This window comes from Leopardus geoffroyi, chromosome D1 (assembly GCF_018350155.1).
Source record: "Leopardus geoffroyi isolate Oge1 chromosome D1, O.geoffroyi_Oge1_pat1.0, whole genome shotgun sequence".
Lineage (NCBI taxonomy): Eukaryota > Metazoa > Chordata > Mammalia > Carnivora > Felidae > Leopardus > Leopardus geoffroyi.
The window spans coordinates 16,120,286-16,145,364 of record NC_059329.1 but is presented as its reverse complement, the minus strand read 5'-3'; the positions used below and the strand labels follow the sequence as shown (position 1 = coordinate 16,145,364).

The 25,079-nt window shown below is 49.7% G+C and overlaps 2 protein-coding genes across 21 annotated transcripts in view; both read right to left on the bottom strand.

Moving 5' to 3' along the window:
- Window positions 1-11,152, bottom strand: part of PHLDB1 (pleckstrin homology like domain family B member 1) — a 46,159-nt gene extending 35,007 nt beyond the window's left edge. For 3 of the 20 annotated variants that reach the window (XM_045483028.1, XM_045483037.1, XM_045483035.1), the window contains exons 1-5: window positions 9,888-9,972; window positions 7,606-7,793; window positions 4,365-4,445; window positions 3,592-3,715; window positions 2,468-2,638 (exon numbers count right to left, since the gene is read on the bottom strand). In XM_045483028.1, the coding sequence (XP_045338984.1) occupies window positions 2,468-2,638; window positions 3,592-3,715; window positions 4,365-4,445; window positions 7,606-7,650 (421 nt within the window). In that variant the 5' untranslated portion in view covers window positions 7,651-7,793; window positions 9,888-9,972. Of the gene's footprint in view, window positions 1-2,467; window positions 2,639-3,591; window positions 3,716-4,364; window positions 4,446-7,605; window positions 7,794-9,374; window positions 9,587-9,887; window positions 10,015-11,065 lie in introns of those variants that run through there. The other 17 variants (XM_045483045.1, XM_045483044.1, XM_045483046.1 and 14 more) reach the window with 12 other exon arrangements.
- Window positions 11,153-14,499: 3,347 nt separating this feature from the next.
- Window positions 14,500-25,079, bottom strand: part of ARCN1 (archain 1) — a 28,234-nt gene continuing 17,654 nt past the window's right edge. Inside the window, exons 6-10 of the mRNA XM_045483026.1 lie at window positions 23,767-23,932; window positions 22,002-22,149; window positions 21,573-21,681; window positions 17,964-18,168; window positions 14,500-16,274 (exon numbers count right to left, since the gene is read on the bottom strand). Of these exons, the coding sequence (XP_045338982.1) occupies window positions 16,185-16,274; window positions 17,964-18,168; window positions 21,573-21,681; window positions 22,002-22,149; window positions 23,767-23,932 (718 nt within the window). The 3' untranslated portion in view covers window positions 14,500-16,184. The remainder of the gene's footprint in view (window positions 16,275-17,963; window positions 18,169-21,572; window positions 21,682-22,001; window positions 22,150-23,766; window positions 23,933-25,079) is intronic.

The following is a 25,079-nucleotide window of genomic DNA, read 5'->3' as shown; positions in this document are numbered from 1 at the left end:
TTATTTCTTTCCTTGGTCGCATTCCCAGCCCCGCCTCTTGCTCTGTAGAGAAGAGGGCAACGTGAGATGGGCCAGAACACCCGGGTATGGAGGTGGCTCCCTCACTTCATGCTCCCGTGTCCACAGCTTTAGCAAAAGGCCAGCACGTGCTCTCTGTGGGCCCCCCCACCCCGCCCCGTCCTCCCCTGGCCCAGGCATCGTCCTGCTGGAAGAGCCTGTCACTGCCATCTCTACTCATCATGACGTGTGCCTCTCCAAGTTGCCTATGGCTGGGCACAGTGCCCAGAATGATGCATCTAAGTAAAGCCTGGCCCAGCCAGAACAGGCTCCTTGTTTGTTACTTGTAGGGTAGCCCTCTGTTTTTCAAAGAGGAGGGTCCCCTCCACAAGGCTCTATCAGGGGAACAAGACAGGGAAAATGATCCTCTTGCACATATGCCCACAGACAGGCACGGGGCCAACGAGTTCTCAAATACACCGAGGAGCGCACACACGGACACTTCGGGACCATCAGTCCTGAGTTCACCCCTGTCCCCCACTTGAACGCTCTGATCCATAAACACAAGGAAAGACACAAACAGAGATACACAAGCCCAGAGTCACAAACACATCCGGAGATATATAAACACACTCCAGTCACACAGACACACAGAGATAGCACATGCACCCCCCGAGCCACCCAGTTGCCAGGGAAACGCACTCCCAAGAATGTCCGGAGTGGGGCCAGGCAGGGCTGGGCTTGGTGCCTTGCTCCAGAGATGAGACAAGGAAACCCTCAGCTCCCGGAGCCCAGGGGAGGGGGAGTGCTAGGGAGAAGAACACCCGTTCCTTTGTGCCTCTGCCTACCCCTCCCCAGGCTGCCAAGCTCCTGAGACAGGCGAGCCCAGACAAGAAGGCTATGGGTGTGGGAGGGAGCGAGAGGGAAGGGGTTTAGGGTCAGCAGCGAGTGGGAGGGTGCATACTTGGCAGAGTGGGCTTTGGGCTGGGGAAGACTTAGGGGTCACCGGGGCCACAGGAAATGCCTAAGAATTCCATCTTGACCCAGGCCCTCCCTCTTCTCAGGGAGCTAAGTGATGCTCTGGGAAGACAGAGCAAGAGGGGCCTACAGGGCACCCGTTCCTCGACCCTGCTCACAACACAACACGCGGGGAAGGCTTTTCTTGCCCATGGATACGGGGGCTCTGGGGCTGAGGGAGTCAGGGCTGGGCTCTCTCTCTAGCTTTCTTTGAACCCTGCCCCTCCCTCTCCTTCCTGCTGTACTGTCTCACTTCCACACACCCACATCTTGGGGAAGCTGTCCTCTTTGAGATTTAACGGGACTGTCGGGAGCCAGACGGCATCATAGCCAAAGTCCCAATTTATGGGGGTTCCTCCTCTCATCTGGAGTGAGACAACTTGAAGGCCTCGGAGGAGGCAAGGGCCTGCTGCTGGGGGACCTGCTTCCCTGAAGTCAGGTGTGCCCCTCATACTCGCAAGGGCAGGAAGAAAGGAGTCGGGCAAGGTCAGGTCTCCTGGGTCAGCTGTGAAGGGAAGGGCATCTAAAGAGACCCTAAGGGATGTGAACACAAGGAGAGAGGGAAACAAAGGAATGAGTGGGATTCCCACTTCGAGGGAGCTGCCGGCCGGTAAGAGGCGAGAGTCCCCAGAAAACAATGCCAGGACCTAAGTGCTGCTCGGAGCGAGGCTGGGCCCAAAGCTCCCATCCTCATGGCCTCTACCCTCTACCCCAAATCTGCTTTCCTCATTCCCCTAAGGTGATGATTCATTGTATAAATTGATGCCCAGGGCAAACACACCTGGTCTGTCAAAGTGCCACCTGGGCCAACCCCTCAACTGCCCGGTCACCATGGTAACTGGGGGCCCGGTTTTCAGAGCTACCTAACACAACAGAATGGCCTGCTGCTTTGGGAAGCAGGGTGGTAACCATATTCATGACCCAAAAGCTCCCGTCAACAGCATTTTAACAGGAGTGAGCACGTCCTCCGATTTTTGCCTTCACGTTCCACCTTTGCTCCATCCCCATCAGGGGGAACTGTCCTCCTCTGCCCCCCTCTCCCATCTTCTCAGAACATCTCCCTCTCGGCATCAGGAAACAATGCCATTGTTCCGCCCACTGCTGCACCCACCGCAGTCCTCTAACAATCCCTACTGACCTCTGTATCGGGGAGTCCCCCTGCCCTTTGGAGGCAGTGATCAGAACCTCTGCTCCCCTCCCCCGACCAGGTGTGGAGAGGCGAGCTGGGGACGACCAGAGAAGAAAAGCAGGTTGAAGACGGATCTGGATGCTAGAGGGGTTTGGGATGTTGTTTAGGCACATCCAGAGGCACCTAAGCACCCCACCCTCTGTGTGGCCACTCAGGCAGTTACCATGGCAACCACCACAGCAGGCTTCCCGGGGGCACCGGCACCTCTCCTGCACCCCGGCTCTTAAACAGAGACCACCTCTGGTTGGGGGCGTCAAAGCTTACCCTGAGTGAGCCGGGTGGGCTGCCGGACAGGGAGCCCGTCGATACTGCAGGCATTGCCACACGGGTAGAGGGTGAGGGTGCCCCGTAGGTTCTCAATGTAGCAGTGCTCTGGAGCCAAGCCCGGACCCTGCAGGGAGATGTCCCTGGCCGCAGAGCCAATCACGGTCTTCCCTGAAGACAGAAGGCAAACTGAGTCAGAGGGCTTGTCCAGGTCGAGGAGGCAGGGATGGGGCAAGGAGGGTGACAAAGGAAATACAGTTGGATCTCCTACTTCACAAAGGATCGCCGCCTACCGCTGGCCACCCCTTTTGGGCCCCTGAGCCCGGTGGACACAGCCAGTGGCAGGAGCTCTCGGTCAGGCAGAGGAAACTCTGGCTCAGAGACGGGAGGGCACAGAGGATCCAGGCTCCACAGAGAAGGGGAACTTCTTTTCTGCAGACGTTCCTTTAGTCCCTCCAAATCCTTCTCCCCAAGTCCTTTTCCTCCTTCACCAAGCTTCCCCTTCTTTTCCTCCAAATGTGCCATCTCTCCGTCTTCTCTCCCTCCTTTCTGCACCTGCAACCCTTGCCCCCACCCCCTACACTCCCCTCTCCCCTCCCTGCTGCAGCCTGAACAGCTCCCCCTGGCAGAGCCCCTGGGACCGGTATTTGGAGAATGTGGGGAATGTAGTATCACCCAGGCAACAAGTGCAGAGAGGACCGGCAGAAGCTGCAGCGAGGCGGTGAAGGGGGCTGTGCCAGGGCCTTATCTTGGGAGGTCTGCCCCCACTCCCATCCCTCCATTCTCCACAGGTAGCTTCTCCCATGCCAGGCACTGTCCTGGAACGGGGAGGGCGGCGGGGGGGGGGGGGGGCTCTCTTCCTGGCCACGCTGGTTGCTAAGAGCAACGTTCTCTCCTGTTTCAGTGCTCTCCTCCTTGTTTCTAAACTGATCTTTAATCCCAATCATGGAACCAGATTATCCACCAAAGAAGGCAGGCAGTCCGAGAAGGCCAAGACAAGGGACACACGCTGGTGGGGTTCGGTAGCATGGCCTCACATTTGGGAGAGGCAAACACTGAGGGCATCTGGTGGAATGTCTGTAAGGATGTGGGGGGTGGCAGGTGGACCGCCCCTCCAGACTCACCTTCCTCCAGCGGCAGAAGGGTGATAGCTGTGCTGAGCCGCCCACTGCCCAGGCTCACCAGATGGGGTTTGTCCGTTTGCACCTTCAGCCCTTTGCCTGTCTCGATCAGGTCCAAGGGCCCTTTCTGCAGGTAGTAGGGGTGGGGGATGAGCATCATTAGAGACTTCAGGCCTCAGACCCTGGTCCCAGTCACACTGACACGCTCTCCAGGACTGGCCCTCTCCAAAGGGCTCTGAGGGTGTCGAAAGGCTTAGCACAAGATCTTGCACGGAGCATTATTACACTAAATTGCAATTAGATCTGAATCTAGGCCACTCACTCGTCCCACTGGATTTATCTCAAGTCTTGGCTTAACTGTCCCCTTTGTCTATTAAGACAGAAACAAGGAGAAAGTAAGGAGAGCAGGGTAGGAGAAGGGGGTGCTGCAGAGGAGGGCCGATGAAGACTTGTCCCTGTACACTTGTCCATGGCAATCTACTTGGCTAACGCTTGCCTCTTGAAACTAAATCACAATAGAGGGCAGGGGCATGGATCCAGGAGGGACACAGCCCGGGGTCAATCTGTAAAATGCTTCCTGACTTCCAAAGGGTATTTTCTGGGTGAACCAATTAACCTGATTCAGATAAAGACTTAGCTGTTAATAGGCTTGGCACCTGGGGAAGGGCAGAGAGGAGCTGCTGTCCTCATCCCTGGGCTGGGGCCACGGGTGGGTAGAGCAACGGAACCCATTCCCTCCAACAGCCCTCTTGCCCCTTGGCCCCGACCCCACTCACCTTGACCATTGCTTGGGTCTTGCATCCAGGGCCCACCTGGTTCCTATTAAGAGCGTCCATGGTCCTGGGGCTCCAGAGCTCCTGGGGACACAGTGGAGAACAGGTGTAGGTGGGGAGGCCAGGGGAAGAGAGGGAAAGGAGCAGGCTCTGTTGATCAGGTTCTTAGGGCGGGGCAGCACCTGCTACCATCGTTCATTGCAAGTTAGTGCCGAAGAAAAAGTGGAGGCAGCTCAGGAGCTTCCTGGGGGAAAGACAGTGCCACATCTTCAACCTCACCACGCCAGTCCTGACCCTTGCCCATGAGCACAAAGAACCCTAAGAGGGCCCAGCCTGTATTTCTATGCTTTCTAGCCTCTGACACCCAGAAGCCAGGCCTTGGCAGTAGAGGACCCTTAGATGTCTGGAGCCAGAGTGGGGAAAATCTACCTCAATGAGGGAAGCCAGGCCCAAGGAACTCACTCTCCTAGGGACACTGGTAGCCAGAGGACCCCCAGCAGGGCTGAGTAGGAGCACCATCCCCCACCCCACCTTCCCCTCTCCTCCTCTCCCTTTGTCTCCTTCCCCCACCAGGAGTCCCCGCAGAGTATTTTCTTTCTTTCCTTCTTTCCTTCTTTCTTTCTTTCTTTCTTTCTTTCTTTTTCTTCCTTCCTTCCTTCAATGTTTATTTATTTCTGAGGGGGAGGGGACAGGCAGAGACAGAGGATCCAAAGCATGCTCCACAGTGCTGAGAGCAGAGAGCCAGATGCGAGGCTTGAACTGGCCAACCATGAGGTCGTGACCTGAGCCAGAACCAAGAGTCCAAAGCTTCACCAACTGAGTCATCCAGGCACCCCTCAGCAGGGTCTTTTCTTAAAGGAGACACAACAGGAAAAACTCAACACTTCCTGTCACCTATATATTTCAACTCCTCTTCCCCAGAAAGCAATCTCAACCCCAGACATTCAGAAAAAACAAACAAACAAACAAAAACCCTCAGTGGTGACTAATGCCCAGAACACAGTTTTCTAAGGTTCTTAACTTGATCCGGTGTTGTAGGAGGCTTAGATCCTTAGAACCAAGGGTAAAGTAGATTCCAGGGCCAGAATGAGAACTCTTCCCTCCCACCCACCCCTTTCTCCCTGGCTCACAATTTTGGTGCTGGAGAAATGTGTGGGACCTTTGGTTTCTAATGTGTGCCCCGTGCCCATCCCCTGATCATCTGGCTAAGGTGCGAAAAAGGTCCCATTTGCTGCTGAAATGTCACTGGGGAAAACTGAGACTGTGCCTGAAGGTAGGAGGGAGACCCAGGAAGGCAGGGTTTCCCTCCACTTTCTCTTCCGGCCCTTGACCAGGACCAGGTGACTTGGAGAGGAAGTGGGGGCAGAGGCCCAGCATTCCAAGGAGTGTCCGACCCTGCCCTGGCAGTGGGAACCAAGGGCCTCAGCCATAGGGTTACTAATTTTACCCTCCCAGCTTCCACCCTTCCGGACCTGGACGGCATCATGTCCGTCACCATTTCCACCCAAGCTGGCGGAAGAGAGACCGGAATAGTGCCTGGGGCCCACCCCAACTCTGCCTGGGAAGAGAGAAGGCAAAGGCCATTAACCTACACCAAGCACCAAGCTGGCCTGGCATCTCCTCAGGAGGTCTGGCCATGGGGAAGAATTTCCAGGGTCAGGGTCAGTGGATTTCCTTCCACTTAGGGAAATCCCTCCGTGTTCTCTGCGGAAGAGAGGTGAGAGTGGGTTGGGAATGGAGAGTTTACATAAAAGCGGGGGGGGGGGGGGTTGGGGAGGGATGTAAGAAATAAAAAATAAATAATGGTGAAGGAAAGGCATCATCCTTTAGTGAAAAGAGGTTCAGACTGGGATGCAAGAGACTTAAATTCTAACCCTGACTTTATTAGTTATTAGCTGTGAGATCTTGGACAAGTTACTTAAATTCTCTAAGTGTCAAGTCATTCTCTATAAAAAGTAGAATACTGGTTTTCAACAAAAGATTGCCTGGATTAGTGCTTGCCTGTGGCTAAGGGTAGAATGGGGAGTGACTATAAATGGGCACGAGATTTCTTTTTGGGGTGATGGAACTGTTCTTAAACTAAATTGTGATGATGGCTGCCCAGCTCTGTAAATAGACTCTAAAAGTCATTGACAGGTACACTTGCATTAAGGGATGTTATGAAATATACATTACACCTCAATAAAACTGCCTCCGTTTTTTCATCTTTCAAATTCGCCACTATCACCCAGTTAGGCGGCTGGGGATGTGTTCATTTATTTACACCAAAGAATTTCAAGTAGAGATAAAGACTGTAAAGGAATAAGGTTGATGGCGAACAAGAGTGATTAGAGGAGAGAGTGGAATAATAAAGCGAAAGGAGAGGGAGAGATAAGGGAGAAGTGTAGGGAGGGACCGAGAAGATAAGAAAAGATGTAGAGATCAGCAGGTTCGAGGCTGTGGCCCCAGCTCGGAAACCTAATCCAGGTGAAGTGGAAAGACACCAGACCAACGCGTCCCAGCGGCACCCAGGCGGCGCTTTGACAAAGAGGCTGGGCTGCGCCGCGGCGCGGGGAGCCGCCACCTGGGGGCGCCCTCTCCTCGGACCCCACCCCGGGCCGGGAAGGCGAAGAGGCGCTGCGCCCGGGGCGCCCCCACCGCTCAACCCGCTTCCGTGGACAGAGCTGCCCACTACCCCGGGCAGTAATTACCCACTCGGAGCGCCCCGCCCGGTCCCACTGCCAAAAAAAGGCCCCTGCGGCTCGAGGCCGGCTTCTGGGAAGGAGGGACTCGAAGAAGGCGCCGCGGTCAGCCCGGGCTCTCTACAGCTCTCCCGCACCTCCCGGGACGCAGGGGGGGCAGAGGCCTGGGAGCCGGAAGCTGCCGTGCAACAAGGAGGACCCCGTGGCGGGCGAGGCCCGGGCTCCCGCAGGTGACCCTGCTCAGGCCCGGCCCCTCCGGCCTCCTTGCCCAGCGCGGACGCGCGGGCTCACGGGGCCTGAGGGATCAGCCAGTCCCCAGCCCTCTCCTCCGAGTGGGTGTCCAGAGTCACGGCTCGGGGGTCTCGGCACCCGAACTAGAGCGAAAGGAAGTCCGAGGAAGGGCCGAAAAGATCTGCAACCAACAGGCACTAGAGGAAGTCCAAGCTCCAAATCAGGCCCGCGGGCAAAAGGTCCCGGGCTACTCCCTGAGCGCTAGCCGGGCCCTCCGCGGCGCCCCTGCTCGGGAGCTCCCCGGAGTCCCGGGGGGCCGCTCCAGCCCTCACCTGTGGCCCGGGGGGCCAGCCGAGGCCTCGCCCCGGGCGTCGCATGGCCGCGTCCCGAGGCCTTCGGGGCCGAGCTGGGACCCTCTCCGCCCGCCGCCGCCTTCGCTTTCCCGACGCACATCCGCCTTCGAGGAAGGGCCGCCGGCAGGGGAAGGAGTCGGGACGGGAAGGAAACTGAGGCTGGGAGCCTGGTGGGTGGGGGCAGGGGTGGAGTGTGAAAAGACCGGGGCGGAGAGAACTTGAGGAGGGGGAAATGAGGGGTCTGTGGCGGGACTGGGTGGGGAAGGGGAGACGCAAGGATGGCGGGGGGGGGGGGGGTGGGGATGAAAGACGGAGACTGAGCGATGAAGAAAAATGAGAGCTGGGGAGATGGACAGGAAGGCAAGAAGTTGGGGGAACAGCCCGGGGGACGCAGAGCTGGAGGGAGACGGAAGGACAGCGAGGTGGAGGGACTGGGGGACAAAGGAGGAGATGCGGAGACTGAGGACAGGGAGGTCGTCGAGTAAAGGGAACGACGGCCAGGGACAGCCCTAGAAGGTACAGAGGGCAGTGGAGGGGGAAACCGAGGGGGCGGGGAGACGGGGGAAGGGAAAGTAAAGGGGAGACTGAGGGCAGGCAGGGGCCCAAAAGTTGGGGCGGGATTGCAGGCGGTCACAGACGAGAGGCGGGAGTGTGGAGTGGGGCTCTGGTTCTTATGGAGGGTGGGGGGTATGGGGGTGCTGGAAAGCGCCGCTCTGCGAGGTTGCGGGCGGGTGGGACGGCCGCCAGGGCGCGGCTCCTCGCTGGCCCTCGGCCTGCCCTGCCCGGGGCCGCCAGGTGGGACAAGGCCACAGTGTTGGGCCGCCCCGCCCGCCGCGGACGCCGGACAAGCGGCCTTTCTTTGGCCGGGCAGGGAGAAGGAGCCGCTTGTTTGCGCGGCGGGGGAAAGGGGCGGCCCCTCCGACACCGCCCGCTCCCCGCGGGGCAGCTGCGGGAAGTGGGGGGGGGGGGGTTGCTGCGTGTGCACGGGAGGAGAGAGTGTGAGCGCGGGACTGCGAGTGTGAGCGGCGGGATGTGCGTGCGCGAGGAGGTACTTGTGCAGGCGGGAACTGCGTGAGAGCGACGGGTTGCCGGAGTGAACGGCGGGCTCAGGAGTGCTGCGTGTGCAGTGCGTGTGGACTGCGAGCTGACGGCCAGGCGTGCGCCGGGCTGCCACACGCGCAACGGTGGCCGAGACCCGGGCTGCGCGCGCGGCGGGTGGGCGCGTGGGTGACGCGGGGTGGGGCGCGGTGCGGGTCTGCCGCGTGGGACGCCTGACGTGGTGGGCAGCGCGTGTTTGTGTGTGAGCGGTCCGATGAGTCAGCCCGGGAGCCTCCGGGACCGCTGAGCTAACGGGCCCAGAATGCAGCCCCGCCCCGGCGCCCTGGGTCCCCCGCCGGGCCGCGCGGTCCCCCGGCCGAGCCCCCACTCGCGCCAGCCCCGGCGGAAGCGTCTGCGGGCGCCTCGGCAACCCCGCGCCGGGCGGCCCCTCCCGCCGCCCCCGCCCGCCCGCACTTCCCCATCCCGGAGGAACCCGGATGACTGGCTCAGCCCCCCGCCTCGGGGAACTCCGTTAGGGATTCGAATCCGGACCGCGCGGGCGTGGCAAGAACCTGGAACTCACTGCCCTAGGGAGCCCCATCTGGCCTCTTGGACTCCTAAAGATGCGGGGCCTCGGAGGAGTGCTCGGGAGGCCCCGGACGTGCCTCCCGTCTGCTGAACACATCCCAGAGTCCCTCCCCGATACCCACGGCCTCCGGGTCGGACCCCGCACACACTCCTCATCCATCAGGGCGGGCCGGCCCGGGACAGGAGCGGAGGTGGCCCAGGGGAGCCCCCTCCCCGGTGCGGTGCTCTCAGTCCTGCCGTCGGCCGGAGAGTGGGAGGTGTGCGGCGCGGGCGGACGAGACCCCGCGAGTGTCCGCCCGGCCGTCTGGGTGCCCACGAGAGAGTTCGGAGGGGGCAACGACCAGTGTCCCTACCGGGGAAGGGAGCGAGAGCCCCCTCTGGCGGCTGTGCGGACGGCGGCTGGCTAGGGCAAAAGCAAGCAGCTCGCAGAAAAACAGCGGAGCCGGCTCCCCACAAAGCCCCTTTAGGCCTCCCGCACTCACCTGGGGCGCCCCCACCTCCCCCACGGTTTCTTCTGAACTTCCCGGCCCAGAGCTGATCTGGGGGCTCCCGCCAGGCCCTGGGACTTCCCCTTATCCAGTCCCAGCCGCGCAGCCGGCGAGACCCACGGGCCTAGTGGGAAAGCGAGTCCTTACCTCGCGGGGGGAGAGTGGGACACCGGTTCCTTCGCCTGGCTAAGCCCGCCGCGGCCTCAGGCTCTGGAGGACACTGTTGCTTTTCCTTGGGAGCCCGCTGAGTGGGAGGAGAGCGAGCGGGTCCCGCCCCCCCCCCAGTCCCCGCCCCCGTCCCCCGTCCCGTCCGCCTGGCCAGCCAGAGAAGACGCCCTTGTGGAGCTGGAGCCCAAGGTCCCCCCACCCACCCTTTCCCATAGCAGCACCTCCCCCCCTACTCCCCACCCCGCCTGCACAGCACCCGCTTTGTTCCTCTCTGCAGCTGGGCTCTCCACCACCATCAAACACACACACACACACACCTCCGCCTTCCTCCCCTCCCCTCCGGACTCCCCCAGACCCTCCACCCGTGGGCCTTAAGGCTCTTCTGAAAGGGTGTTTTTAACAATCTCTCACTCTCTGCCCCTGCCCGCTTTTATTTATTTTTTTAACCTTAGATGCCTGAGTCCTCCATGGCTCCCGTGAACCTCCTGGTCGCAGCCCCCCAGCCTAGTCAATATCTCCAGAAAACGTCTGCTGAGGGGACCCAGGTTTACCTCCGGTCACCCCTCCTCTTCACCCTATCCCCTGCCCTACCATGAAGAGTTGTAAATGGGGTTGATAACCCTGCACATCCGGCTTCACAGATTTTTCTAAGGATAGGTATAAGACATGTTAAAATGCCATGCAAACCATAAAGTACAAACCTGAACTGAATTATCATCCTGCCCCCATCCAGGTAGTTCCACCCTACCACAACCTGCTGCTTTACGATGGCGAGGCAAGCTACAGGCAGACAATTGAGCCCACCATCCTATAGCAGTTTGGGTCTCTCTAGGAGTAGGGGCTTAAGAAGGAGGAAAAGGAGGCACTAAAAACCTGAGTCTAGAAACTGAGCCTGGTTGAAGTCATTCGTCATCTCAACCCCCGCCCCGAAATTCAACGCTGACAGTGGATCCTTACCTTGCAAAGCCAGCTCTTGCCCCGGGGGACTGACTTGGGAGGCCCTAGGGAGCTGAACTCGGCTAGACTGAGCGTCTTTTACCTTGCCCTAGAGGGATCCCTGAGACTCTTCCTCTCTGAACAAGGGAGTAAAAAGCCCCCAAGTCTTCCAGCGGGGGCAGATAGCAGAAAATAATTCACCCTCTTTGGGATGAACATACCTTGTTCTGATTCAGTGGCTTTAGTTGGTGCCCTTTTTCTGTAACCGGGGAGCAGCAGGAGGCTGAAGTGTAGGAATCTTTGGTCACTCATTGACAGGACCAGAGTTAGCAGCCCCCCCCCCCCCCCCCAGCTGGAGGCTGGGGCTGACTGGAGCCAGGCAATGGATGAGAGGGGGGAGGGGAAAGACACTTTGCTGTTACCAGCTGTGGCTAACAGAGGTCAAACAAGCAAGGCTCCAGCATGCATCATGGTACCAGGAAGCCTCAGGATTTGGAGGGTAGAGGGTTGCTCCTTTTTTTTCCCCCTCTCTTCATACTGTTTGAGGCCCAGGAAAGTATTTTGACTCTGGCCACCTTTCAAGAAGCAGATCACAACAGTAATTTTCCGACTATCCCGGTAAAAGAAAAAGAAACAAACTGAAACTATTGTATCCTATGTGCCAAATCCCAGCATTAGAGGGAAGGGGTTCTGACTGGGGTACCTCGGGGTCTTTTCACATAGCTCCACAAGTCCTAGATCATCTTCACCGCCTTGGTCAGGAGGAATTTCAGGGGATGACTGTGCCTGCCACGAGGCAGCTGATGCTGAGGCAGGGGGTTAAAACAGCACCCCACTCCGCTCTGCCCTCCCAGCCCGAGGACCAGCTGACCCCAGGACGAAGGCTCAGTGCAGTGTGTCCTCAGTCCTGCTGTGTTGAGGCCCTGTGTTCCCACAGTTAGAGCACTCAGGGGACTACAGACCTACCGCCCCCACCCTCCACCCCCACCCGCTGCACATCTGGAGCCCATCAAAAACTCCGTGCTCGCTCACAATTACGCAAGAGGTCGAGCAGCTGGGAGCTCAGGAAAGGGGGAGGAAGAGAGGAGAAGAAAGCAGAAAACAGCTTTCCAAGCTTGCTTCAGACTTTCCGAAGTGGAAGCAGGGGGAGAGGGCAAAGGCTGGGTGTGGAAGGAAGAGCGGATTTGTGAAGGCCCTCTGCACTTGGCTTGGAGCGTCAGGGGTGGATTTCCACACCCCTCCCGCCTTTGCCTAGACGCATTTCCCACCTCTGTCACTTCAAATGTGCTCCCTCCAGCTCCAGAAGGAGGGGATTTTTGCTCATTACGGCAGGCAAACCCTGTAGATTCACACTTGCTCAAGCCATCCTTTCTGGTTGCTGTGGATCCCGAACTCAGGCATCATTAGTGTAGGTGTGGCAGCAGTGATACCTCAAGCTAAGATGCATCAAAGCAGAGTGGGCAATGGGGCGGGGTGGGGGTGGGGTACTGGTCTTGTCCACATCCACAGCTCAGGACCTTCCCCTGAACTGAAAAGAACAAGCATTCATTTGGGCAGAAGAAGAAGAAACAAAACCTGTTTCCATTTCCCTCATTGCCTTGAAATTGGAATGCCTTTTTCAACTAGCCTGTTCGGCTATCAACCCGATCACAGCGTACACATGCTTGTGGGAGCTTTCTAGAATTGGACCAAGCCCTAAATAACCACTTAGCCCCTGCCCTATGAACAGCAAGGCAAAAAACAAACAAACAAACAAACAAACAAACAAACAAAACCTGTTGGGGTGGGGGGAGGGCCAGGAGTGGGAAATGACCCAAACTTCTAACAATTGCCTGGTTGCTTGACCTTTTGTGTGGGAGAGTAGGCAAGAGCTCGGTTTGGAAAGGTAATATAGTCTTCCTAAAGGTCTGCCTCCGTGTAAACCACTCAACTCCCAGGGGTTAAGATGGGAGACTGACACTTGTAGAAATGCTGTCAAAGTTTACGTAAGAGCGATGTACAGCAGCCGATTATTGGTGGATCTTCTTGGAGTTTCAAAGCTCGACAGGTGCAATATTTACCAAAGGGGCAAGAAGAGGAAACGGAGGGAGAGAGGGGTTGCAGTGAGATGTGCGTGGTAAAGGAGAGTTAATTCTGAGTTTTTGCTTTGAGAGATTGTTCTGAAGCCTACTCCAGAACCCTGTTCCCAACCCTCACTGAGACCCATGCTGAGTATCACTAGCTGTAGTTAACACTTGTCCACCTTAGGACAAAAAGGCTTTGTAAGTAGGTACAGCCATTGCTTCTGGTTAGACTTTAATCTTGAGGATGGGGGGACCTTTTTCTGTTCTTCTATTTTCCTCCTCCGACGAGCCAGACCAGACGTGAACTTTTTTAAAAAGCCTATTCTGTACCAACCCTGGAAATCTCTCAGATCCTACACAGTGTGAACAACTTCACATTAATTGGAGGGTAAACCTTCCTGTGTCTGAGATGCATGGGTTGGTAGACTTGGAGGTTTGAAACTACTGAGTAGATGAATTACAGATCTTTCTTAAAAGGAATTCCTGACCACAGAGGTGTGTTCCCTACCTCCTCTATGTGGAATTAATTAATTCAAAGCAGGAACCACAAACCTCCTACATTAAACAGAATGCTCAGTCAGGTCTAATTAGTTTGTTAGTCTCCTTCACAAGAGGCCAACAAAAGAGTCCACTTGATGCCGTGGAGGGATTAGCTGCCAGTCAGGGGGTGTGACAGGGGTTTGGTGTGCTTCACTCGATTAAGGTTACAGGCTGAGAGCCAAGCCACACTTCAGCAACACAGACCAGATACTTGGGATTTCTCTTAAGAGGAAAAAAAAATCCAGAATCTTGCCTTTCACCGTGAAGATAAAAACTCTATCATTCCCAGACACTAATTACTCATTAGAGAATAATTTGTCTTCCAAAGAATCCGCTGACATTCAATAGTTTTCTAAGTTAAATAAAAAGAAAGGATGAAGACTTTTCTGAAGGAATTATCAAAACTCCCAAAGCATTCATCACTCACCCCTGGATCACTTACGCCTTACCACTGTTTTTCTGATGGGGAAGAGAATACTCACCAATGATTGTTCTTTTTTTTGTTTTAATTAGGAATATTTAATATTTCAATTTTTTTAAATGTGAATTTACTTTTGAGAGAGACAGCACATGAGCGGGGGAGGGGCAAAGAGAGAGGGAGACAGAGAATCTAAAGCAGGCTCCACGCTGTCAGCACAAGTCTGGACGTGAACCCACGAACCATGAGATCATGACCTGAGCCAAAGTCTGACGCTCAACTGACTGAGCCACGCAGGTGCCCCCAACCATTGTTCTTCTTTAAAGATGGAGCCTCCTGTCTCTGACTCTACAACTGCCCCTGACAAAATTAAGACCAAAAGTCCGTAAGTAACATCAAATTCAAAAGCTCCACCATCAGAAGTGCATGCGTATGTGTGTGCGCTCAAATGTAGAAAAATACACGAGGTGGCACAATACCTGTCAATATGCGGGAAGGCAATGAATACCCTCAGATAGAGATTATTTTCTCTTAAAAAAAACATACCATTAATTTTTAAACTTAGATCCTGTTACATCATCTCAAATCAGCAAGCAGACACCAAAGTATGAGAGAGTCAAGAGTCTAATAAACATTCATTTTATAATACTCTTTATTTGATTCAAGAATCTTCCTTCTTTGTGTACACTGGAATGTTATATTCCCTATGTATTTTACAGGGTTACAAAACGTCTTTCATTTTAAATATTACCCCAAAAGTAATTTCAGAAAAAAAAAAAAAGTTGTGAAACTAAACAGCTTTAAAAAAATCGTATGGACAAGCAACTTTTTCAAACAAAACTGGATTAATAAGATTTCTTGCCTATTTAACTACATGACAGATTTCTTGTCCCAGTCCCCTTCCTCAGAAAAACCTCGTGTGGAAACCAAGCCAGAGATAAGGATCCTTCCCTGATGCAGTTAAGGGAAAGGGAAAGGCCAGAAATTTCTTTGGCAATCAACTCCATCCATGGCCATCTGTGTGTGGCTGCTCTGCTTCGAGGACAGCACACTCTTTGCAGGGGAGGCCAGATGTTGTCCCCAGTGGGAGTGGTACTCTCCAGCCAGCTGGAAGCACAGCAGGTCACCTAGTCACCCACCTCGCCCCCTTCCTGGGGCTACAGCCCAGCAGCTCAGCCAGCATATTAAGTGCAATACTGGGTTAAATGGCCAAAGTGGGGCTGGCTGATGGAGTCTTCTTCACTGCAAGAGTAATGGGTGAGACGGGGCACGAGGACACGCAAGAGAAAAGGCTCAAGGGAGGAAAAGGAAGGATTTCACAGACAGGGAGAGTTGGAAAGGACCAGGTGACGCACAGAAAAGCCAAGAGGAAGGAGGTGGTGAAATCGAGGCAATGTGAGTAGATCACAAAGACCACGAGCTCTCACGTTTTAGCTGAAGTACTCAAAATGTAAAGAACTAGAAGCTTGGGTAGCACCAGCAGCAGACATGATTACCTGTGGATGTGAAATCCCTAACCGGACATAACCATTCTCCTCTCAGGCATCTTGAAGCGGGGCTATGCCATTTGAAAGGTGCTTCTCAGCTATCTTTAATAGTGACACAGGTAGGCTTCACAGTACTGTTCTAAACTGGAGGGACAGGACTGGAAGGAAAACAACTTGGCAGAGGAACGGAGGGATGAATGGATATAGGAAAATGACAAAGGACGTCCTTATCTTTTAACTTCTAGACCTCATACCCCTTAAGCAGTTCGCCTGAATAGCCTGAAGATCAAGAATCGGTTAGATCAACTGTTTCCAAGAGTGCCGAATATAATGCCTATATACAGATGATCCCAGCACTTGATTGAATGTACAGAAAGAAAAAAAATGAGGGTTAAAGAGTCTGAAAGATCAAAATGTGAAGAGAAAAAGAGGGAAAAAAATAAAAATAAAATGTGAAAGAAAACTTTGTAAACAAAGTACGAAATGTAACTATATTCAGGGATTAAAACAAAGGAGCAACGACTGAGGTGAAGGCAGAGAAGCTGTTTAACTGGGGGTATTCTCTGGAGAGCGTGCTTTCCTGCTGGCCAGTGAAATCTGCCAAAGAAATCAGCAGCCTTTCCCTTTATGTTTGTGTCTTTCTTTGCCAAAGAACGTCTCTGTGACAAACACTGAGGGTGAGTTGAGGGTCCTTGCGCGCAGAGAAATCGTGCATTGTACCAGAAAAAAAGGGTCTCCAATGGCTTGTAGATTTGGAAAAAACTCTTCAGCCACTGTTGGCTTCTTCTTTATTAATTTGAAATTTTTCCTTTCTGGTTCCCTCTCCTTGGTATTACAGGATTTCATACTTATCCACTAGGAAAGTGGTCTCTGTGGAAAACCTTACAGGGCTGTTTCCATCTACCTGGGTCACTTTGGTAACCTAGGGAAACAAACAAAGAATAAGGTAAAGCAGGAGGGCAAGTCTCCAAGGTACCGACTAAATTCTCAGGACAGAATGGATCAAATTCCCTTAAAGCAGCATTAAAAATAACTCAAAAATACTAACAAAGTTCAATTCACAATTGGATCTCACAGCGGCACCCTTCCCCACTGACATGACTAACCGGCTTCCCACACAGAAAAGACAACTGATGGGATGAGATTAGAGTGAGTGGTTATCAAGTAAAAGATCTAGAATGAGTGGCCATTACCCAGGTCCTGCCCCATAAAACCTATGAAGTTCACAGACATTTTATCAGGTTGATCAATTAATATTTTGACCCCAAATGCAAAATTCTAACTCTTCAACTTTATTTGCTTGACTTGCTGTCAAAGTGTAAGTGGCTCTATCACACGTATTTTCTAGACACGGCTGTGTCCTTCTGTGACATCTCGTCTTTTCCTTTTAATTATAAATGTCTAGTTTTATGAATTACCTGTAACAATAGTGCCTGTAATGGCATCAACATGATGCCTGAACCACTGATTCATATTTTCTAATGAAGTTTTTCAAAAGTTCCCAAACAGGAAAATGTATCTTTTTTTTCTTAAGTTGTTTTGTTGTTGTTTTTTTGTTTTAATTTAAGTATAATCTCTATACCCAGCGTGGAGCTCAAACTCACGACCCCAAAATCAAGAGTCGCATGCTCCTCCTCCGACTGAGCCAGTCAGGAGGCCTGAAAACGTACCATTTCTATTTAATGTCTTGGGTTCAACCACATGCTCCCAATATTGATAGCCTTATGCCTATAATTAAGAGTGGAGAGAGAACTGCTTTTTAAAATGATCCAACACAGGAAGGAAACTGTAATCTCCCAAATACTTAGAGGAGAGCCAGAGACCATCTGGGAAGATAAGATAGTGCCACAATAACAAGCAAATCACCAAGTCAGAGGGAACAATGACAATATGAACCGGGCCCTTGTAATGCAACTTCAAAAACTGGAGTAACAAGGAGTTAAAAATAACGATCTAAAGACACAGCTCGCAAATTACCTTTGCTTTGCCTATCTAAAGGGCAAAGCTGGTAAAGAATTGGTTGATGATTATCTGTACTAATGAAGGGATGCAGTAACACAAAAAATCCAAACATTGTATCCATTTGTATTAGAATCACTTTTGAGAGGAAGTAATTTTGCCTTCCAAATAAACTTTCCTTCCTTGTGTTCAAACTGAGTGGCATATAAAAGGGATAAGAAAACCTTGGGTTGCATGTTTTGGTAAAAGGTTTTAAAAATATATGAGATTATTTAGAAAAGCAGGAAATTAAGAGATCTAAATCGTGCACAATCCATAAATACTCTTATATATATTCATATTCAATTCCTTGACCTTGTCCAATCTAGAGAGGAAAACTGAGTTAAAACAGGAGAAGAATTTGACCAAGACCATTCAATGAGAGTCAATAATGTAATCTGCAGTAATACCAGCTCTTCTGATTTTTTTTTTTTTAACATAAGTTCTAGGTCCAATGTAAGACTTGAACTCACAACCCCAAGATCAACAGTCGCATGCTCTACTGACTAAGCCAGCCAGGCAGGCGCCCAACTTTTCTGATTTTTGATCCCATGCTGCCTATCTGGCATCTGTCCCACCACTTTCCCCATTACATGCTATTAAAAGGTGGTACCTGTATGTTACAGTAGTTTCTTTTGGAGATGAAAGAGACTTGAACAGGGAAGAAATCATTGGGCTGCCCAGCAATGCTGAATTCGAGGCTGCCACTCTTATTTTTGGCATCAATCACTGGCAGGCACCACTCCAAGGTATTTCGTCGACTGTCATGTCGATACTCGCCATCAATCTCGCCAATCACCGGTGCGCCGACACCGGATCTGTCATGAGAAACACCTGTGTCACATTAGCTGTCCAGAGCTGGAAGAATTCTGCCAAGGAAAACCAGCCCCGAATTTGATTATGCTCCTCAAATTCTGCCCACTTTATATGATCCTTGAAAAAAAAAACGAGGTTCCCTAATAACTGCAAGGATCAAACAGTCTTAGCACCTTGGCCAAAGGGTCCCACTCACTGCCTTTTATAGATATGGATACATGCAACCATGGATAATTGGCAGATATATCCGTGGGCTGCTCCAACTTGTGGATCAGATCTGAAGCTAGCAGGGGACTGAGACTGACGAACATGTGAAGGGGGATGTATTTCCAAAAGTCCTGCACCAAGGGTCTGTTGCCCTGTCAAGAAAGAATTTTAACATAATGCAGCTCTCTTTATAGGTGACAATGGGGGGAAAACAGGGTGATTGTAGTGGTGGGAAACCTTACACACCATTACGTGGTTATTTAGAATGGAGACAAATTGTCTTTGAGAAGAGTTTTCAAAAGACCTTAGAACAAAAAAAAAAAAAAAAAAAAAAAAAAAGACCTTAGAACATTTCAAAACTTGTAGTTGACACCAACGGGTCTGATTTACAATCCAGTAAGCGGACTTTTATTTGATAAGTGAAAACACAATTTCCTCTGCCCAGAATGTGAACATGATGGGAGAAAAGACACACAGCTGTTCTTTAGTCTGCAAGAGAACCAGGGCTAGTTAGGATGTACTCTGTACCCCCAAATGTGGCTGATCGGCAGTGTCACCCCTCCTACACATTCTAAATTTACCATCTTTTAATTCGCCAATGACATTAAATGCTTGTATTAGGGACACAGTAAATAAGGAAGACAAAGATTTTAAGGGCGATACAACATGATCAGCTCTTCCCTTCCCTATTCATTTTATGGTCCCAGTTGTATATATGTTTCTTCCTCTGCTCTTGTTCCGATTCCGATCTCTAAAATCGAATCAGTTCTAGACAACAGAGTGAAATGTTGTGTAAGGGTCTTTTCTGGAGACTACTGCAAAACTGAACTAAGACACAGGAAACCACCATAACCACAATTATAGGGTAGATGGAGAGGCCTAAAAATTGTGGCATCCTAAAAATAGCGTAGTAAAACAAATCTTGACAAAACAAAACCCACACCTGTCACCAACGCCCAACCCCTACAATGGTTCAAGGTAGCCATCTATTGTTCTAAAAGAATAACCATGCTGTGAAGAATAAGATAGTTACTCCAATAAAGAAGAGATTGGTAATAAAGCATACTTTTTATTTTTTAAATTTTTAAAAAAATGTTTGAGAGAGAGAAGATGAGAAGGAGTGGGGGAAGGGCAGAGAGACAGGGAGACAGAGAATCCCAAGCAGTTTCCACATTGTTAGCACAGAGCCCCATTCAGGGCTCGATCCCATGAACTGAGAGGTCATGACCTGAGCCAAAGTCAAGAGTTGGACACTTAACCTACTGAGTCACTCAGGTGCCCCAAGCATATTTTTTTTAATGGAAAAATAAGAATGACTAAAAACCAGGGGCGCCTGGATAGCTGAGTCAGTTGAGTGTCCAACTTTGGCTCAGGTCATGATCTCACAGTTCTTAGGTTTGAGTCCTGCATCAGGTTTGGGCTGACAGCTCAGAGCCTGGAGCCTGCTTCAGATTCTGTGTCTCCCTCTCTCTCTGTCCCTCTACCACTTGTGCTCTGCCTCTCTCTCAAAAATAAATATTAAAAAAAAATTTTTTTTTAAATCCTTCCATTTAAAAAAATGATTAAAAACCTGACCTGGCCACATAAATGTCTGAAGGACATCAAAAAGGAAACAAAACTGCAAATTAAGTTAGTACCATTTTCTGTGCAATAATAACAATATAACAATAAAAATACATTAAGAATATGCTTATTAGGTATAATGACACCCAATACTTAATCACAGGAGGTAGGTACTGAGAGGAAGAGGAGAGGGGCTAGGAATTCATTGGTGATATAATAGCGCACACTCAATGGAAGTGAGTGCTAGTGAGATTAACTTGAGGGAAAGAATATTTCTAGATGATCCTGGAAAGTAGACCATTTAAGCACAGAACAAAAACTTATTGGAACTGATTTTCTAGGGGTGATGGATATTATCATTATCTTTATTGTGGTGGTGGTTTCACAGGTGTCTATGTGTCAAAACTTACCAAATTGTACAATTTAAATATGTGTAGTTTGTGGTAGGTCAACTAAACCACAATAAAACTGTTAGGAAATTCACTAAAACTAATGTAGATATGTATTCCAGCAAGAATAGTTCCCTTGAAAATGTACTCTCAGGGCACCTGAGGGGCTCAGTCGGTTAAGCGTCCGACTTCAGCTCAGGTCATGATTTCACAGCTTGTTGAGTTCAAGTCCCATGTCGGGCTCTGTGCTGACAGCTCAGAGCCTGAAGCCTCCTTCAGATTCTGTGTCTCCATCTCTCTCTCTGCCCTCCCCGCCCCCCGCCCATGCTCTGTCTCTCTCTCTCTCTCTCTCTCAAAAGTAAATAAACGTTAACAAAAAAAAAAGAAAGGAAGAAAGAAAGAAAGAAAAAATGTACTCTCATCTTTAGCTGAAAGTTTAGAGAGCAAAGTGAAAGATTCAGTCAATTTCTTTGAGTAACAAACAAAACTGAGAATGGTTTTTGACAGAGAACTGGCTCCTCCTTCTGGAAGTCTTCATTACTACAGGAACAAACAGGCCCAACATCTGAAAACACAGCTCTAGAACTACAACTGGCTGTTTGAGTTGGTTTATTTATTTATTTATTTATTTATTTATTTATTTATTTATTTTTTCAACGTTTATTTATTTTTGGGACAGGGAGAGACAGAGCATGAACGGGGGACGGGCAGAGAGAGAGGGAGACACAGAATCGGAAACAGGCTCCAGGCTCTGAGCCATCAGCCCAGAGCCCGACGCGGGGCTCGAACTCACGGACCGTGAGATCGTGACCTGGCTGAAGTCGGACGCTTAACCAACTGCGCCACCCAGGCGCCCCTTGAGTTGGTTTTAAAACCGTAAATCCACTCCTTTTAACGTGTACAGCTCCGTGCACTTTGACTATGTAATCTTGTAAGCACTATCACAATCAAGTCAGAGAACATTTCCATCATCCTCAAAAGTTCTCTTGTGCTCTGTTAGTCAACTGCCTTCCTCTCTATCTCCTGACTTCTGTTCTAGGAGTATGACACATTTTCACAATGTCCGATAAGTGGAACCGTATAGTATCGAAGCCTTTTGTATCTGGTTTCTTTTACAACTGATCTTTTTAGGAAGCAGATTTTTATGATGGATAGCCAACTGAGTGCTGCCTCCAAAACAAGTTCCGAAAGGTTAGTTCTAGAAGCCCAGCACAGAAAAAACTGATTATGTCGGGGACACCACTTACGGGAGTGGGATGGTGATAATCACATCATTCAGTTCTAAATGATCTTCTTGCAGCTCATATTCTATGTTGACATCACAGCCATTTCCACTCTCTGAGGGCCAGCAATTAACTGAGAAGAAAAGCAAAGCAGGAATACTCAAATACTAAAAGGAGAGTGGAGAAAAGTTAAGACGGCAAATCAAAACTGACAGCTGCAGGCCTTAAATATCCTAACATAAACTATTATAAATAACAGTTTCAAAAGTAAAGCTATTAAAAATGAAAGCTCATGATTAACATACACAAAACCCAGCACTAAGTCCATTTTGAAAGAAGGTCATTTTGTCAAAAAAGCATTCTGCTGTGGCAATGAATGTAGAGTGTACAAGCCAGGGCTATTTGTGGTTCTCAGTGTGGACTAGTTTAGTCGGACTGACCAGAAGCACTTACTTGTCAGTGGAATAAAAGATTCTTCTGTGGTTTGTAGCCTCCACTTTAGTACCCCTACGTCACTGTTGACTGGGAACGACTTCTCTGGATTCTTCAAGCCAATTAGAGATTCTGCAGTGAAAAGTTTTTTATCCACATTTGGATGGGTCTAAAATAAGAAGGAAGAGAAAACTTCTGAGTTTCAGGCATTATGAGACAGGAAATAGGGGTGCCTGGTGGCTTAGTCAGTTAAGCGTCCAACTCTCGATTTCAATTCAGGTCATGATCTCACAGTTCTTGAGACTGAGCTTTCAGCCAGAGCCTGTGTCTCTGCTTTCAGCCAGAGCCTGCTTGGGATCCTCTCTCTCCCTCTCTTTCTGCCCCTCCCCCACTCATGCTCATTCTCTCTTTCTTTTTTTCTTTTTTTTTTTTTTATTTTTTTTTTTTTCAACGTTTATTTATTTTTGGGACAGAGAGAGACAGAGCATGAACGGGGGAGGGGCAGAGAGAGAGAGGGAGACACAGAATCGGAAACAGGCTCCAGGCTCTGAGCCATCAGCCCAGAGCCCGACACAGGGCTTGAACTCACGGACCGCGAGATCGTGACCTGGCTGAAGTCGGAGGCTTAACCGACTGCGCCACCCAGGCGCCCCTCATTCTCTCTTTCAAAATAATAAACATGAAAAAAAAAAAAACCCAGAAATTTATGTTAAAAAAAAAAAAAAAAGAAAAGAAATTCCTTCTGGTCTTACATGGCCCATAATCTAAATATCTAAGATAGAATACCATGGGGCACCTGGCCAGGCCAGTTGGTGGAGCATGCAACTCTTGATCTCAGGGTTGTGAGTTCAAGCCCTTAATAGAAGAGAAGGGAATAGGAATACCTAAAAAATGCCAATTCCTTTTGATTTGAGGAAAAATTTCCCTTCTTTGAAGAATTTTAAAAAGATTTAAGACATTTTAAAAGTAATAATTAAAATAATTTCAAGTCTAAACTATTTTGTTTGTAATTGAACAAGTTAATAACTTTGTAACTGAAAAAAGTTAAATACATTCAACCAAGTCCTTTCTAAAAATACTTCACAGGAAGCAACATCATGGTAGAGCCAGGCAAGCCAAGTAGAAGACTAAGGTTAGATGCTGATCAGTTGCCAGGGTCAGATATGAGTCCTGGCCTTATAGTCAGCAGGCAGGAGAGGGAAAAGTTCTGTTGAAAGGTTAGCTGCAATCTTGCCAAGAGCACTCAAGTTGTTAAAATTCAGGCCATGTAAGATGGACTACAGAAATCATATTAATGGGGCGCCTGAATAGCGCAGTCAGTTAAACATCCAACTCTTGATTCTGGCTCAGGTCATGATCTCAGAGTTTGCAGAGTTTGATGCCCCGCATGGGCTCTGTGCTGACAGTGCCAGAGCCTGCTTGAGATTCTCCCTCTTTCTCTGCCCCTCCCCGGCTCACACTCTCAGTCTCCCTCTCAAAAAATAAATAAATAAACTTTAAAAAGAAATCAGGGGCACCTGGGTGGCTCAGTCGGTTAAGCGTCCGACATCAGCTCAGGTCACGGTCTCAATTTGTGGGTTCGAGCCCCACGTCGGGCTCTGTGCTGACAGCTCAGAGCCTGGAGCCTGCTTTGGATTCTGTGTCTCCCTCTCTCTCTGCCCCTCCCCCCAAAATAAATAAATATATAATATAAAACAAAAGAAAAAAGAAATAAGAAATGTTTTCTGTGTTCTATGGTTCAAAGGAGAAACTCCAGTTGACTCCCTTATCCAAAACCTCTCCACACCTGTAGCTGCACCCCCTTCTTATCTTCATTCTCTACATGAAGACGAATTCGGCCAAACTTATCGTCTGAGATCCTAAGCATGATCATGCCATGCAATTCCATATTCTGCAATCCTCCATCTCGGCCACAGGTGAGTGTGATCTTTTCCTCAATCTTCATGTGCACACTGTAGGGAAAAAGTAATAAAATCTGTTCATAAAAGCAGGAACCAGAATTCCCTTTCTCCAGGGTGTAATGGTAATGAGCCATCAACAACTTATTTTAAGGTGTTACTGCTGTATGTACAAAATTTAAAGCACTAGATTCAGCCCACAAAGTCTCAGCTGTGCAAACAATGTCATTCACTAAAGAAAGGGTTATAATCGCAGAAGTATGGAAATAACTCAAGTGTCTATCAGGAGGGAACTGCTTAAACACATAAAGGTACGTCCACAAAAATGAACACTGCTGTGAAGAAAGGGGGCAACAACTGAAAATGCTTTTCATTTGAAAATAATTTCAACAATGAAAAAAATTAAAATTATACCAGAAATACATTTATACACTTTTTAAATGCTGTTAACGTTTTGCCCCACCGTCTGTTTTATCATTTGCATACTCTCTATAACTATTATTTGATTTCTTTTCCTGAACCATTTAGAGGCAGATTATACATACCATGGCCCTTTAGCCCTAAACACTTCAGAGTATTGCAAGAATAGGATATTCTCTTACATAACCAAAGTACATATTAACTTCGTAAAGGAACATTGATACTTTGTTTAATCTACCAACCACATGCCAATTTTGTCAGCTGACCTAATAATGTCCTTTAAAGTTGTACAAGATCCAGTTTAGGATAAAGTCTTACATTTAGATGTCACGTCTTTATAGCTTCAAATAAGGATATTCTCATCTCCAAAATAAGTAAGTGAAAAAAGCAACTGGAAAATGTACCTAGTATGTTATTACCACTTACATATAAAAAGAAAAAAAAATACATAGGTTTTTATTCATCTACATATAGACTATACTCCTCAGAAGAATACAAGAAGAAACTAATTAATACTAGTTGCCTCCGAAAAGACAAACTTGCCTGGCTGGGTGGGAGAAAGACGTTTAATTGTAACACTCTTTGAACCTTTTGAATTTTGAACTGTATGAATGTATAACCTAACACAACAAAATAAGTGAAACAAAAAGTGCTGCCTCTCTGGGCAATTACGAAGTACAAACTATCCATATCCTTTACTACAACTATTTTTAACTGGGTGAACTGCAGAAGCTAAGAAGAATATTCTGGCATCCTATTTTGTTCTCTGTTCCACCACAGA